Consider the following 14,646-nt stretch of genomic DNA (forward strand, 5'->3'; position numbering starts at 1 on the left):
GAAATAAGTCAATAAGAGAATAACAATTATCATATGGTTTCACTCATATTTAGAATGTAAGAAATAGCGCTGAGGATCATAGGAGGAGGGAGGGAAAACTGAATGGGAAGAAATCATAGAGGGAGACAAACCATGGCAGACTCTTAATTGTAGGAAACAAAATTAGGGTTGCTGGAGGAGCGGCGGGTGGGGGGATGAGGTAACTGGGTGACGGCCATTAAGGAGGACAGGTGATGTAATGAGCACTGGGTGTTATATGCAACTGATGAATTAATGAACTCTACATCTGAAATTAATGATGTACTATATGTTGGCCAATTGAATTTAAATTGAGAAAAAGAAAAAATACTCAAATACATGAATCTAGTCAGAAGAATATTAAAAGTTAGGCTTAAGATTGAAAAACGTGTAAACATTTGAATTGAAAAGCATAATACAAACTAATACCTTATTTAGATAATATAAATCAAGGTAAGTTTACAAAGTTGAAGCTAATTAAAGAGTGATGGGGCCCTGGAAAGTTTGAGTGTTGAAATATTCAGAGAAAAAGAACATAAACGCTCATGAAATAAAGACAAGTAAAAAGAAAAGAAAGGAGAGGAGTAAAAATGCCACAAAGCCACAAATTTTATGTTTTCATTTAGTCTATGTAGTGTGATAGTAAATTTCTATTCAGCTGTAAACATATACAAATAGATTTTGGGTAACCAAATATGTTAATTTTTTAAAGGCTTTGACAAAGAATAAAAGGGAAGATGACTTATGAAAACAGACTATTGACACATAAGCAAACTAGGAATTAGATAATGAAGTAAAAGGAATGTGATAGTTTTAAGTACTTGCTATGATAACATAAAATAAAAGGATGTGTTATTTGAAGTAGAAAAAGTTAAGGGAAGAGTTATCACTTAAAATATGTTTTTAATAAGTTTAAGAAAAATATCTGAGTCGAGTCAGAAAGTCATGTGTTTTAAAGAATGATTTTTAAATGTTTAACAATTTTCTGAATGCTGAAATAAGACTAATATGAAATAAGATCAATATAAATAATGGATTAGATAGTTGTGATTTTATAGATTTTTTTAAGATCAGCATTTTCATTGCAGTCTTAGTTCTGAACAACTGTTCTTATATTTCTGATGAAGTGTTTTGGAGCTTTTTTTTGCTTTTTTATATTCATCAAATTAATGCTATAACTCCGGGTTCAGCAAACTAAATCTCCTGGGCCAAATCCTGTTTCTCTTTTGTGGGCCACAAGCTAGGAATGATTTTTGCATTTTTAAATGATGGGAGTGACCAAAAGAATGTCATTTCACAGCACGTAAAAAGCACATGAAATTCAAATTTCAGTGTCCAAAAATAAAGTTTTATTGAAACACAGCCACATTCATTCATTTGCATATAATCTATGGTTGCTTTTGTGCTACAAAAGTAAAGATGAGCAGTTACAGTAAAGACCATATGGCACGCAAAGCCAGAAATGTTTACTATCTGACTATTTACAGAAAAGTTTGCTGAGACCTGCTGTAACAAGCTAGTGTGTCAAAATGACAGTAACAGAGAAGTGATTACAATAGAGACTCTGTAAAATTATCTTCATTTTAGAGCTTGAGGAAAAGAAAGCTGCTGATTTTAGGGGGATGGTTTCAGATTATTCTACCTGGAAGCTTATGTCTAAAAGAGTTAATACCCTGAAATCTTCTATCTTTACATTTTTAGTCATCTGTTTGCCATTGTTTTATCATACACACACACACACACACAAAGTAAACCCACCCTGGGATTAACATTAAACCCCTCAAATATAGAACTGTCATATAGATAAACTATGGATTATAAATTACTCTTTGTTGAGGAGCACCCCTACAGAGATTTAGGGTAAAAAGATAAATTCCAATCTTGTTCTCTCAAACTTTTAAAAAATGTATTTTAAGAGTATATTTACTGCACACCACATTTTTCTGTTTATTGCTTCAATATATCTTATTAAAGATAAGACCACCTTTTGATTTTTCATACGTAACTGCACCAAGAAATCATTCCATCTACAGGAAATTTTGTACAACTGGCAAAGACACCCTGACAGGATCAACCAATATGTCTTATCTTAACAGCACTTGAATATCTAGAAGGCATCTGCATTGAATCAGTCAACCCTGACTAAAGTAAGGAAGAACAGCAAATAAGCATTCAGTAGTTTTTAAATGAGTAAACATCAGTTTGTCTATATACTCTACTTTCTCAGGCAATTTTTAGAGTCTTTTGTAGATTATTTGAGCTTCCTATTAAGTCTTCCTTGTGTGATGTTTTGGCACTTGCCCATATTAATAATATGCATTTGTTTACTCTTCAATTTACAATAATTATGTATCATCCTGAGTGTCTTGGTAGATGATGTATCATAAATATGACCAGACTACAGTAATGATGAAGATGACAGTAAATCAACTTTAGTATTATCTGTTTGGAAAACAGGCTAATTTTGCTACCTTTCACTTTGTTAGAATTTGCTTAACTTGCATGTTAATACAATTCTGAGATTTCACTTCTACCGAATAACAAAAATCTTATCTGTTTTTAGAACAGAAAAAAAAATCTCATCTAATACTTATAAAATCTCCTTTAGTAGCTAAGACATCACAGAAGTGGGAATGACACACACTGTGAGATGTTTAATGCTTATTGAAGAATTGCCATTGTCAGAATTGACTTTAATACAAAATAAGGTACTAATAAAAGATCTTGGCAAGTAAATTTCCCTAATAACAGGAAATGGAGAAGTGATGAGGAAAAAAGATAAGACTCAAACTGTTTTGAAAGATAAAGTTTTTCAGTTTTATGGATATACAGAGACAGAACAAACGTGCATAGCCAAGTTTTCTTAGAATTAACACCTTGCTGAAGAAAATTAGATGTGTATATAGTTGGGAAAAAATTTTAATTTCTTGTATGTATAGAATTTACCATATTTTAGGAAATACCTCAAAGTAACCTTTTAAGTAGCAGTGGTAACATTTTATCACAGATCTTTGTGATAGTAAATATAAAACCTTCTCAACATTATTTCACACAGTTCAATGTTTTAAATATAGAAGAAAAAGAGTTTGTATATTCATTTATTCATTAAACACTTACTGAGCACCTACAACAGTTTGCTGTGCTCATGGTAGAAATACAATTGAACAAATAAGATAATAAGGGCATTTCTGATTCCTCCACTGTGCCATCTTTTATATCTTCATTTCCCCCACCCTACCTTTGCATTTTGTAACTTCATAAAGAATTTGTAAGTAGAGAATGCATACTTAAAAATTTAACTCACCTGGTATTATTAACAACCTAATGAAAGAAGAGGCCAGAGAATTGAACATGGCAGTGTGACAATCTATAAAGTAATAATAGGAGAGAAAATTATCAATTCAAAGCATGAAGATTAAACATTTTTTTAGTATAAAACAGCTGTTTTAAAAAAAATCAGTAAAGCATTCTGATAGAAGATAGACTTGGACAAGAGTTTTGTGTTTCAATTTTTGCCTCTTATGGTGTTTTTATTGTTATATACATTAATGTATCATATATACATACATGTGCATATATGAGTATGTATATGTATGTGTATACACACACACACACATATGAAGATTCAGTAGTACTGTGAATGGAGTAATAGGAACAGGACATCAGAATCAGAACACTGAGCTGGCTTTGGTGCCCTCTTTAAAAAGCAAGATGAAGATGTACAGTAGAGTTCTCATCTTATAAATAACCTCACATGTAGTTTTCTAGTGTTCCTAAACCAATGAAGATCAGTGTAATACTACAGGAGAAAAATGATAAGTGTTCTACTTTCTGATTAACCTTAATGAGCATCTCCTCAGCAAGATCATACCAGATCTGATCAGAGGGAGTCATCTCTGTCATGGATTTTTTTTTTTTTTTTTTTTTTTTTTTTTTTTTAGCTAGGTATTCTTTTTTAATCACAAGGTTCTCCTCCAATATCTTGAACCTTGAGATTTCCAAACTCAGGTGTCTGCTTATAAGGCTGTCTTGTTATCTGGCAAATATGTTGGTGATGGAGCCATCTAATCTTCTGAGACCCTTACTATACTATCATTTCCTCTTTAACAGTGTTTTCTTTTCCCCACTGCAAAACCAGGCTCGGCTTCCCTCGTGCTCATCTACCTATAGTGTATCTGAGGTATAATTTGCACGTGTTATCTTACATGGTCAACAACATGCTCGCCCTCACCATTTTTCTTATTTTATTTTCCTTTTGCCTTAATTTATTTTGCCTTGCACTTTGCACTTGGCTGAAAGGGATAAGGGTACCAAAGGGGGAAAGTTAGCAGTTTCAGAAGGAATTTTCTATGTTTTTATACTGTACTGTTTTCTGAGTAACTTTGGAGGGAGAGGGTAGTCACTGTATCATGTTGAAATGGTTAAAATCTAAATAGCCAACTTGATTGTTACCACCACTTTAATTCCATAAAAATTCCTTTGAGCCAGGTAATTTGTCATTAAATATTGGCTAAAGACAAAGATTCTGGTTTATAGGCCTGTATAGGTCCCTCTGGTAGCTGAAGATGTACAATGAATTAATGACAGTCTTGTCCCATTAACTATAGATACAGCATCCCAAATTGGCTATTAAATGAAGAGTTAATATGATTCCCCTGTTTTTATGTAAAAGGGAAGACTCATTCCTTTTTAGAAAATTGATTAGGTCACTTGGGAAAATAGTTTTCTTAAGTGATACTCGTATTTGTATAAGGTTCTTGTAGTCTGGAAGATTAATTTTATAATCACTAATGAGATTCATGTTCTTTTGACAAACTATTTTATATGACATTTGAACTATGTTTTTTGCCTTTTTAAGGGCCTAATTTCTTATTCTTACTGTGTAAAACCATATCATATCTGTTTCTGTTTTTGTGAAACAGATTCATTGAAATATTAACAGATTTTGAATATACTTTAAATCTACTTTCCAAAGCAGGGGGGCACTGTTGAGTAACTAAGAGAAAAGAGTATTTGTGCCTCAAAATACGGCTATAAATAAAAGTAATATCCTGTGAATTTTAAGATTCTAATTTTTTCCAGACAAAATATATTTCTACACATATTTAGTATTGTTAACTTCATTCTGATTGCAGAAATATCTCAAAAATGCCATGGCACTATCTAAAGTACCAGGTAGTGTATGCAGAACCACAGACAGGATAACATCTTTTGACTTTAGAAGGAATAGCTTGATCAAACCACTGGCTTCACAAGGTTGAATGAATTGAATAAAGAGTTTTACAGCCATCTTCTTTAATTTTTTCCTTTGCAAGTTACAGCTGTTTTAGATTTTTTTTCTCTTAAACTTTATTTTGTAGAGAATTTCTTCTTGAAATACATATCTGTAGGGAAAAGAAAGTAATGAAAAGCAAATAAATGACTTGCGATATCAGCAGACTTTTAAGAGACAAGATTAATATCATCTCATCACCACATTTTCCGTAGGTCTTTTCTTAATTCCCCAGAATTATGATTCCCAGTGTAAAAAATATATAACCCATTTCTTTCTGACACTTCATCCAGGCAATTCTCCATTTTCCATGAGAGTGTATAAGAAGTCTACCATTGGCATCATCTTCAGTCACAGTCTACAGCATCCATCAGGGTATTACTTTCTCTGTGACAGCATGTGTGCAGGAGGGTTCTCAGGTTGGAATGTGGAACTGGCTTCTGTGGGGATGGGATTGTGTATGCTGTAGCATTTGCTCCATAGCATTCAGCTCTTAAATGAACTCTGGCTTTATCTGGATTTGTTACTTTTCATTGTGACACTTTAGCTTTATTTATTTGTCATAAAATGTGTTTCTCTTTTTGTCATTTGTGGTAGGGTTTTTATATTCCCAATGACACATCTCTGTGGACTTCACAAATGGTATTTATGTTTAATTTATGATGCTATAAAGACCAATAAGACCATGAAGAATGGCTCAGGGAATCTAATATTCATGATAACACTTCAGGCAAAATAACTCTCCATAATTTTTTCTACTTCATCTTAAATTGGTGAACAATTGTTTTGTAAAATTTTAGACTATGAGTCTTAATAATTAGAATTTCAATAAATGTCCTGATATTTCAGTTTTTCATATGGAAGCCTCTTGATGGGAATGTTGGTTAGCTGTATTTTTTATTTTATAGCATCAGTGGAGGTGGCCAAACTTTCCATGACTCAATCTCTTCTTCCCTAACATTTATACCATCTTCACTGACCTTAGTACTAAAGGAATAATTCTCCAGTACCCAATGTAGCACACTGGCTTTATCAATTTCATGTCACTTTCTTCTGTATCATTCATAAGACCGAAAAATAAGCCATGTTCAAAAATGAATCTAACCGTGAGTTATTCAAGAACAAGATAATTTCTAACCTTACCTGACTGATACTACTCAGCAAATATTACTCCATGTAGTTGATTGCCCCTTTGTAAAAATTACTTCTTTTACTATATGACAAGCTCTGTGTTTGACATCTCATTGATCTTACTTAAATTAGTCTTCACACAAGCTGTTTAGATATTAGGGTCAGCCTGATTTTATAAACCAGGAAACTGATCTCAAAGAGGTTAGATATCTTGCCTTACATCATAAAGTTTCCAAATGAGTGTCAGAAAATTGTTTTTTTCTTAAATACCATGCTTTCTGCTGTTCAGGAGTTATTAAAAGCCGTCAGCTCTGCATGGCATGCAATAATAGCCTTGTATTTTCACAGTATTTATTTACCTGGTTCAGGCTGATGATATAGTTTTTGGTTTTATCTTATGAGAGGATTTAGATGTACCTATAAGATACAAAGCTTTAATGCAGGAAATACTACAAAGAACTTCCTCTTGTAATCTATTATTCTTATTTTTCTTATATTTGGTCATTCAATAAGTATATATTGAATACCTACTATTTCTTCTTTAAATGTAATTATAATCTGCTGGCTGTATCTTGACCTTTGGAACTGGCTTCACATTTAGAATGCATAGAATACCATGAATGTAATGAGGTCAATGTCACAGGTTCTACATGATTGTTCATCCCCTCAAATAAAAAGAAAGAAATCACCTTTCAAATTCCCAGCTAATCTCAGTTTTGCTCCAGCATTGTTCCACCAGTGTTCATTTTTTAATATCGTTTGAAAAAATTGCTTCAGAATTCACTTAGTTTAGACAAAAGCCAGAATTAGTATGATCCCCTTGTAGAGATAGTGCTCTTTGACTTATTTGAAAAGCTGAAATATATACTAGATATAAATCTTTTATGATTTGTAACAGTAAAAAAAAAAATGAAGACTTTAAAACCTTATCTTTAATGTCTTAGATTTCTCATTAGCAAGGCTGATTTAGATAATTTAAAATTTTGAAGGTAATTGATTTTTACTATTGTGTGGACACATACCAAGATTTGATTTAATTTTTTTAAGATTTTATTTATTTATTTATTTTGAGAGAGAGAGAGAGAGAGGGAGAACAAGCAGGGGGGAGGGACAGAGGAAGAGGGAGAACCAGGCTCCCTACTGAGTGGAGATCCTCTTGAAGGACTTTATCCCAAGACCCTGGGATCTTGACCTGAGCCAAAGGCAGATGCTTTACTGAGTCACCCAGGTACCCCAATTTTATTTTTATTTTAATGCTTTAAAACTTTTAGCTACCCAAAGAAACACTGGCATTTTTAAGTTGTAGCATGCAAAACAGTTGCCCTTTGAAGCCAGCACACTTTTAAAACACTATTTCTGATCTAAACAAACCTTGGCTGACTGAAAGTTTGGGCCTTCTGCAAATGTAAACTTCAGTTGAATTGCAGATAGAATATCTACATAGTCAAGGGTGGAGGGAAAGCCGAAAGGAAGGAAGAAAACTGGATTTTAAATACTGCAACATTTCCTCCTTAAAAAGCGGGGGGGGGGGGGGGGGGGAGACATTTTTGAACCATCAACAGGACTATAAACTTCTCCATTGGGAGAAACTAATAAAATAAAATAAGATTCTACACTGTGAAATGATCACCTCAGATTTTCTACTTCATAAAATCTCACTTAGAAAAACTATTAATAATCAATTTATTATTTATTTCAGTGTCGTTTTCTGTAGTGTCCCACTCTTTCCTGTCACTCTTATGTTTACTATTTTCATTCTGTTTGTATATAATACTTGGGAATTTGGAGATAATGTGAAGAAATCTGTTAGAATTGAAATCTTTTAATACACTACAACTTCTGCTCACCAAAGTTTCATAACTCCTACCTCACTTTTGAATTTTTAAAAAGTAATCAGAGTGGAGAGAGGGGCAAGATGGCAGAGAAGTAAGAGACCCTGTTTCAACTGGTCCCCTAAAGTAAGCTAAATATCTACCAGAACACTCCGAACACCCAGGAAATCAGCCTGAAATATAAGACTATATACCTCTGGATCTCTCCAGGGGCAGAAGACATTGGTGGAAAGGTAAGCAGAGTGGGAACGCTTGGACTGATATCAGAGGATAAACAGAAGGGGGAAGGAGCCACCAGAAGCAACCCATTGGAAAGTAATACCCCAAGATGGAAGTGCCCTGTGGTTTGGGGACCAGCATTAATTTGGTGTCTGGTTAAAAGCACTCAAAAAGAGCAAAAGATTTTAAGGTGCAACTGGTGGAATCAGATACCAAGACGCATGATACTGGCAAAAATCAGACACACAGACCAGTGGAACAGAGTAGAGAGCCAAAATATGGACCCACAACTCTATGATAAATAATCCTCGACAAGCAAGAAAAATATATACAATGGAAAAAAGACAGTCTCTTCAATAAATCGTGCTGGGAAAATTGGACAGCTATGTGTAGAAGAATGAAACTTGACCATTCTCTTACACCATATACAAAGATAAATGCAAAATGGTTAAAAGACCTCAATGTGAGGCAGGAATCTATCAAAATCTTAAAGAAGAACATAGGCAGCAACCTCTTTCAAGACATGTCTCCAAAGGCAATGGAAAAAAAAGCAAAAATGAAGTTTTGGGACTTCATCAAGATAAAACGCTTCTGCACAGCAAAGGATACAGTCAACAAAACAAAAAGGTAACCCAAGAATGGGAGAAGATACTCACAAATGACACTACAGACAAAGGGCTGATATCCAAGATCTATAAAGAACTACTCAAACTCAATGCTCAAAAAACAGATAATCATGTCAAAAAATGGGCAGAAGACATGAACAAACACTTCTCCAAAGACATACAAGTGGCTAACAGACACATGAAAAAATGTTCATCATCATTAGCCATCAGTGAAATTGAAATAAAAAGCACTTTGAGATACCACCTTACACCAGTTAGAATGGCCAAATATAACAAGACAGTAAACAACAAGTGTTGGAGAGGATGTGGAAAAAGGGGAACCCTCTTACACTGTTGGTGGGAATGCAAATTGGTGCAGCCACTTTGGAAAACAGCATGGAGATTCCTTAAAAAATTGAAAACAGAGCTACCCTATGACCCTGCGATTGACTACTGGGTATTTACCCCTAAGATACAGATGTAGTGAAAAGAAGGGCCGTCTCTACCCCAGTGTTCAGAGCAGCAATGGCCACAATCGCCGAACTGTGGAAAGAGCCAAGATGCCCTTCAACAGACAAATTGATAAAGATATGGTCCTATATACAATGGAATATTATGCTTCTCTCGAATACCCAACTTTTGTATCAACATGGATGGGACTGGAGAAGATTATGCTGAGTAAAATAAGTCAAGCAGAGAGAGTCAATTATCATATGGTTTCACTTACTTGTGGAGCATAAGGAATAACATGGAGAACATTAGGAGAAGGAAAGGAAAAGTGAATTGGGGGAAATTGGAGGGGGAGATGAACCATGAGAGACTGTGGATTTTGAGAAACAAACAGGGTTTTGGAGCAAGGGGGTGGGTAGGGTGGGGTTAGATGAACCTGGTAGTGGGTATTAAGGAGGGCACCTATTGCATGGATCACTGGGTGTGGTGCATAGACAATGACTCTTGGAACACTGAAAAACTTAAAAAGAAAATAAAGATGGTTTAAGAATTTTTTAAAAAGTAATTAGAGTATATAAATTGTTTGGATCCAAATTAGAAAATTAGGGGGGGGGCAGGGTGTGCCTGGGTGGTTGAATTGGTTGAACATCTGACTCTTGATTTTGGCTCAGGTCATAATCTCAGGGTTGTGAGATCAAGCCCCATGTCAGGTTCGGCACTGGGCATGGAGCCTGCTTAAGATTCTCTCTATCCCTCTTCCTCTGCCCCTCCCCTAACCTCTCCCCCCCTATAAATAAATAAATGAATAAATGAATGAATGAATGAATAAATAAATAAAATAAATAAATAAATAAGAAAATAAGTACATACTTTCCTCTGGCATCCAAATAAGTGACCAGCCATAAAGGTAATGGGAAAGCATATTTGACGGGAATATTTGATAAATCTATCTAATCTAAACCTTCTTAGAAAATAAAAGAATTGATTGACTTTTTTTTTAAATGATAGGTACTTCTGTCTACTTGAGCATACATTTTTAAATTTCCATGCTATAAAGACTTTTTACAACTATTGTAGTTGACACTAGTGAATTTCGACTTATCCTCATATACTGCCTCATCTAACAGTGATCATTTGAAATATAAAGAGGTCATCAGTGAAAATAAGGCATGAGAATTTTACAGTTTAAGATGAGGAAATAATGCGTGAATAATGAGGTTAGTAAGTTTTTTAAGTATCGTAAGACCAAGATGGAGGCTATGCGTATCTTCAAGAAAGAATAGGAAAAGAGAATCAACCCTCCTTTTAATTCTTCTAATACCTATAAAGAACTTGTAGCCAGATCTACTTTCAAATCTCAGCTTTCATAAAACAGTGAACTTGGCAAGTCCAATAGTAGGCACTCAAAAAATATTTAGGAAATGGTAAGTGAATACTTAAATCATTAGTCAACTTTTCTAAAATTTGTAACATTTCTACATCTGAGTTTCAGGGAGAATTGTAATTATGAAAATCTAGTAGACTCCCTGGGACCTGGTAAGCATTAATTTATTGCTCTTCTTGATTCCTTAAGCTCTAATCACCTCACACTTGGATTATTACAGTAGCTAAACAATTGAATTCTCTTTGTTAGTCCTTCTTTCTTCTTGAGTCAAACTAATCTTCCCAAGCACTACTTTAATTCCCATCAGTTACCTAATCAAAAAAACTATAATAGCCTCCCTCTGAGCTGTTGTATCAAGAGTAAATGTCTTTCTGCCCCTCTCCCAACATCCTTTATATTTTATACTTTATACAGCCGCTAATTATCTAACATTATTTTCCAGTGACCAACTCCTCCCAGTTTGCCCAGGACTTTTACTGATTTTAGCACTTAGAGTACCACTTCTGGTTTAAAATTAGAAGTTCTGTACTCCAGGAACCCCCTCAGTCCCTGTCATATAAGACAATTGGCAATTTTTCCCCGTAATGTACCTACCAACCAATCAAGGGGGCCCTTCTTGTTATACTCTATTTCTTCTTTCTTCTTGGCCATTATTTGTGCTACTTTGTCATTCTGAAATGCCCTCCTACATTTCATAGCTCCACTCTACCTTCCTCCAGAAAACTCCTACTTACTGCTAATCATTTTGCTATACTGCTTTTCCTCCTGCCTATTTGACTACTTTACTACCATTCCTTACATGTTGATAATCAATTTGATGCACTCTCAGATTCTCATTTCATTTCTCACTATGTATCTGCATTGTCCAGCACAATAGCTGGTAGCCACACATGGCTTTAAATTTAAATTAATTTAAAATTTAGTTCCTTATTTGCAGCAGCCACACTTCAAATTCTCAGTAGTCAATGTGGCTAGTGGTTACTGTATTAGAAAGCATAGATATACATTTTTATCACCAAAAAAAAAACCTTCATAAAATCAACCATTGTTATAATTATGATCATCACCATTCATCATCATTACAACTTATATTTATATAGATATATAGAGAGATTTATATAGAATTATCAAGGATAACTCTAGGAACTTCATGTATATTACTGTCACATATCAATGTCACTATTTGGTATCTACCTTGGCATCAACCAGTTACAGCTCACATCTCTCTCCAAAGTTATAAGCAAGCAACTTGAACATAACTCAGGCCCCAAATTTGTTCCTTCATGCTCTATTTCAATATATAACACTATGCAATGACTCAAACTAGAAATCTGAGTGTTATCTTATATCCCTTATGAACAGTCATAACCTAAATTCTATAGATTCAGCCTTTTTGTAGCTCTGGAATCTACGCCCTTCTCTCTAGAACTACTTTCAATGATTTAATTGGACTTCTCATCTGAATTACAAGATTAATCTCCAAACTAGTTTCTCTACCCTCATCATTTATTCCATGACTATCTCTAATCTATCTTTTCATTGCTTACCAGAATTAACTTGTTAAAATGTTAATGCAATCACACCATTCCCCATTTAAAGTTTTTCAGTGGCTCTCCATAACCCTTAGGAATTGGCCCTTAGTTACCTCATTGACTATTCCTCTTATCACCCCCTATTATGGTTAAAATTAGCTTCACCCACACTTTTTTCTTTCCATTTCCCAGTTGGCCCGATCCCTCATATCTGTGAATTACACTTGCCTTTTTCTCTGATTTTTTCCCCTTTTCTTCACCTAAGTTATAATTGTCCCTTAAAATTCAGCGCATATATCCCCATTCCAAGAAGTCTTTCCTGATAATTTTCACCCAATTCCTGCCCCCATCTGAGTTGGGAGCATCTCATGCATATCCCCATAGCAGTTTGTACTAACTTCTGTAACTGCATTTATAATCCTGTGTTGTAATTATATGTTTACTTAAACTGTTTTGATCTATTATATTGTGAGCTCCTGGAGACCAGAGTTTGCTTTTTTTTAATTTTTTTTGAAACCTGTCAGTCAGAAGCTAGATCAATTTGAGGCAAACAGTAGGTATTCAGTAAGTGTGGGTTGAATGAGTGATTGAAGGAATGACATTTCATTATCCCCTAATGGGTATATTTATAATAGCATTCACTCTGTTAATTAGATTATGAAATTTGGTTAGGTAAAGATATTGGCTTAGCTCATTTGGGGTTTTATTTCTTTTCTCCATCTAGCACACAGTAGCATTTATTAAACACATTGACCAGATCATGAGTTAGAACCCAGTTTCAAATATCACATTATATGTGTCATATGTCCCTAAGATGTACATGCATTTTTCTGATTCCAGAAAGTATATAGTAATATAGGTCAGTACTTCTAAAACATTTTAATTCTACTCTGCCTGACTTTTCCTACAGTATCTCTGATATTCCATTTTTTAAATAAATAAGTAACAGGGGAAACAGCTTAATTTTTCTTGAATGTGGGCTGAATAGTATCAGTTACTCCAATCTCTACAACTCTAAATCCTTATTGACCTTGGATTATAGGAGAGAAGAGAGTTCTCAAACTGTAGAATTGACTTTTACTCCCTGTTGTTGAAACCTGAAATTTACCTAGAGCAGGACAGCTTTATTCCCTGTGACTCCAGTCAGTCCCCTTGACATCCTGTTTGAAAAACACTGGGAAATAAAGTCTGTAAAAAATCATGCTCTCATAAATTCAGTTAGGAATTCATATGGGAATCAGAATTGGTACACAAATATAGAAAGCTGAGGTTTCTTGTTAGCCAATAAGAAGTATTCCTTAGTTAGCTTTAAACAAAACTGAAGTCAGAATCTAGTGTTACTGAGTAATATTTAAGTTGTACATAGGCCCTTGGTTAAAGCTTCTCCATCTGTTACCAAGACACAAAGGGAGTATTGACAGGCAAGTCAAAAGAAGGATCAATATATAAATTTCCAATGCTCTTTTTTGTTTTTATTGTTCTTATCCAGTGGTGAGGGAAATTGATATCAAAGTGAATTTTACGGGGCACCTGGATGGCTCAGTGGGTTAAGCCGCTGCCTTCGGCTCAGGTCATCACCTCAGGGTCCTGGGATAGAGCCCCGCATCAGGCTCTCTGCTCAGTGAGAAGCCTGCTTCCCCCTCTCTCTCTGCCTGCCTCTCTGCCTACTTGTGATATGTGTCTCTCAAATAAATAAATAAAATCTTTTTTTTAAAAAAGTGAATTTTACTATTCACTGGGCTGATGCTCGTCACTCTTTTCCTTCACGTGCCCATATGTACCACAGACCAGCATTTGTCTCCATTTCTCTTCTTAATTTCTTAACCCAATTGGCTCTTCTATATGGGAGGTAATACCAATGTATGCTTGCACAGCTTCCAATAGATTACATAGGTTTAATGAGTTCAAAATAACTCATGGTCATATCCTCCTTTGGTTCATACCCATAGATTTTTCAGACAGGTTTGGTTTACTACCAATACTGCTCTAATTTTTAAACATTCAGATAAATATCTTCTTGACTACCAATAATATAAATTTTCCTTGCTTATTCACACAAACATGCATCTGGGTATAATAAATTGCACAACCTAGATTTCAGCAAATGGATTGTCAGTTTTCTCTGATTACCTTTTTCCATCCTTTCAAAAGCATACATGCACCTCAGTGTTTATAACAGCATTATCTACAGTAGCCAAATTAT

At 34.5% G+C, this 14,646-nt stretch overlaps 1 protein-coding gene and 1 long non-coding RNA gene across 15 annotated transcripts in view; one reads left to right on the top strand and one right to left on the bottom strand.

The window, feature by feature from the left end:
- Window positions 1-14,646, top strand: part of GPHN (gephyrin) — a 641,151-nt gene that overhangs the window by 462,325 nt on the left and 164,180 nt on the right. For 3 of the 14 annotated variants that reach the window (XM_059182361.1, XM_059182367.1, XM_059182370.1), the window contains one exon: window positions 4,157-4,198. The exons of the other annotated variants lie outside the window; for them this stretch is intronic. In XM_059182361.1, the coding sequence (XP_059038344.1) occupies window positions 4,157-4,198 (42 nt within the window). The remainder of the gene's footprint in view (window positions 1-4,156; window positions 4,199-14,646) is intronic. 14 annotated transcript variants of the gene reach the window in all.
- LOC131836701 (uncharacterized) overlaps window positions 1,345-14,646 on the bottom strand; it is a 50,421-nt gene continuing 37,119 nt past the window's right edge. The window contains exon 4 of the long non-coding RNA XR_009355722.1: window positions 1,345-5,402. This is a non-coding gene — a long non-coding RNA (uncharacterized LOC131836701). The remainder of the gene's footprint in view (window positions 5,403-14,646) is intronic.

Source organism: Mustela lutreola, chromosome 7 (assembly GCF_030435805.1).
Source record: "Mustela lutreola isolate mMusLut2 chromosome 7, mMusLut2.pri, whole genome shotgun sequence".
NCBI lineage: Eukaryota > Metazoa > Chordata > Mammalia > Carnivora > Mustelidae > Mustela > Mustela lutreola.